Source organism: Pelophylax lessonae (genome assembly GCF_965119305.1).
Source record: "Pelophylax lessonae genome assembly, chromosome: 4".
NCBI classification, from domain to species: Eukaryota; Metazoa; Chordata; class Amphibia; order Anura; family Ranidae; genus Pelophylax; species Pelophylax lessonae.
In genome coordinates this window covers 649423069-649425584 of record NC_138771.1, presented here as the reverse complement: position 1 = coordinate 649425584, position 2516 = coordinate 649423069, and the positions used below count along the sequence as shown (strand labels likewise).

At 38.0% G+C, this 2516-nt stretch overlaps 1 protein-coding gene across 1 annotated transcript; it reads right to left on the bottom strand.

Annotated features, from left to right (window-relative positions):
* Nucleotides 1-551: 551 nt before the first annotated feature.
* On the bottom strand, nt 552-1493 carry LOC309551992 (olfactory receptor 5AR1-like; the record flags this gene model as incomplete). Its single annotated transcript, XM_082252737.1, has 1 exon — nt 552-1493. One exon carries the CDS (start codon nt 1491-1493, stop codon nt 552-554), a length of 942 nt encoding a protein of 313 aa, XP_082108863.1.
* Nucleotides 1494-2516: the final 1023 nt, after the last annotated feature.

Here is a 2516-nt window from a genome sequence, read left to right as displayed (position 1 = left end):
ATGACTGGAAAAAAGTAGCAATATTTCCAGTCAATTTAAAGATGTATACTGGGGACCTCTGCACTCCCTGGATAATTTGAGAGGCATTTTGTTTGTTTTTAAGTTTTGACTCATATTGGGGTGTGTCTTTTTAATCTTTTTGATAGCATTTTTAATATATTTGTTTGTATCTATTATGTTGAGCCGATAAGTCTGATTCTTTGGCATTGGGGTGGGTTTTTCATCTATAGAATTATGGATGGGGCCATTGAAAGTCTACTTTTTTACATGTTATTGCAAGTTTTAGCTGTCGTACATATAGGACTTCAATGAACAGAAATGGTCAACCCACCCCACCTTCTAAGGAAGATGGCACATTCCTGAAAGGAGATTAGTGGGCTGGCTTGTCCATATAGTCAAAGACATTCCCTTTAGCATAACGTCATTTAAAGTAATTAGACTTTGGAGGCTTGCTTTCTTAGATATTGTGGGACAATATGCAATTGTAATAATTTTCCCATCAGTCAACCGCATCTTAAAGAGGTATGTTTAAGTTGGAAGGTATCAGGCTGTCATATATGTTTATTAGGACTTTTCTGCACCAATTTTACGATGGCCCTTTTCACCTCTTGGTTCCTCAAACTGTAGATAAGGGGATTTAGCATTGGGGTCACCACCGTGTAAAAGACAGAGGCCACTTTGTCTTGCTTTTCAATTGCATTGGAAGATGAATGAAGGTAAGTAAAGAAAACTGTAATGTAGAAGATGGACGCGCATATGAGATGGGAGGAGCAGGTGCTAAATGCTTTCCTCCTGCCAGCCGCAGAGTTTATTCGCAGGATGGAAGAAAAAATTAGGGTGTAGGAGACCAGGATGATCATCATTGAACTTAAGCTACAAAAACACACAAAAAAAAGGGTGACAATGTTGCATGCATAGGTTTCGGAACAAGACAACCTGAGTAGTGGAGGGATGTCGCAGTAGAAGTGGTCTATAAGGTTGGATTTGCAGTATTCAAGACTAAATAGACTGCTAGTCTGTGCTGATGACTGTATAAAGCCAACTGAGAAAGCAAGGATGACAAGACTGAGACATTTCTTCTTAGTTATTACTAAGACATAGTGGAGAGGGTGGCAGATAGCGACATATCGGTCATACGCCATGTCCGAGAGCACAAAGACCTCAGTACTTGCAAGAGCAGCAAAAAAAAAGAACTGAAGGGCGCAACCAAAGAATGATATTAATTTCCTTTCCGAAAGAAGGTCAGACAACATTTTTGGAGTAACAACTGAAGAGTAGAAAAGGTCCACCATAGAGAGATGGCTCAAGAAGTAGTACATCGGGGTGTGGAGGCTGGGAGAGATATGAACCATTGACATCATCCCAACATTTCCACATACGGTCACCACGTAAACCAGCAAAAAGAACACAAAAAGGAATGGGGCCACCTCTTTATCATTAGACAGACCAGAAAATTCAAATACAGTTATTTGAGTCTTGTTGATGATATTCATGTTTTTTTTTTTTAAATGGTTGAAATAAGCATCCCTTTTGTTTAGGATGTACAAACAGAATACATAAAGTACTTACATTTACTTTAAAGAAAAAAGGTGTCTTTAGACCTTATTAAAGTTTAAAGCAGGTAAAGAAAAAAAAAAAAAGAAAGACATGTAATAATTAAGTTCACTTCAACACCTTCTCCTGCAGTAAGCCTTCACTGCCACTAGATGTTGCTATCATCATTTGACTCACTTCTTCTGAGCCAAAATTAGGGACCTGAACCCGAGGAGTACTTTATCCATCGGCTTGGGTGCATTATGTGAGCGGCGTATTGTACAGAGCTAAGGACCACCCGCTGCCACTGCTGGAGGAGAAGATGAAGGACCGGTGTCATCTTTGGATAGGCTATAATACTGTTGGAATAAAATTATGTATTTTTTTTATTTTAAAAAAGACAGTACCAACCGCAGAAAGAGCAGGACTTAAAAAGTACCCCAGAGGAAAGTGATAAGCTAAGGTCCCAAGACCACATGTCTATTCCTAAAACAACATTGTTTTAATAATATTAGTGATTTAAAATAAACATGACCAATCATTACATTAAATACACATCAGTTAAATAAAATCTTAAAGTTAGACTTTTTCTACAGATCAAAACACAAAATATGCTTAGTTTTGACACCCATATTACTGGCATGTATTGCGGTCTTCTGCTTGTGGGCAGGTGCAGTCTGTTTTCTCCCCAGCAGGTGGCGGAGCAATCGTTGGAGAGGAAGTCAGGAGGAACAAGGTTCCTTTATGTTTAAAATTGTAACTCAGTGCCACAGAATAAAGAATAATTGATAAATTAATGTGCAAAAAATATTCCACCAGCTGCAGTGCTAAATTAAGCTTAATAGCAATACTACAAGAACATATGCATAAATACACTGCCCTAAGTGCTTAAACATCAAAATAATAATTTATCAACACCAGTCCTTGTAACAGCTTATGATGAAAATATGAAAAGTCCCATAGTGCTGTATTTCATGAAATGC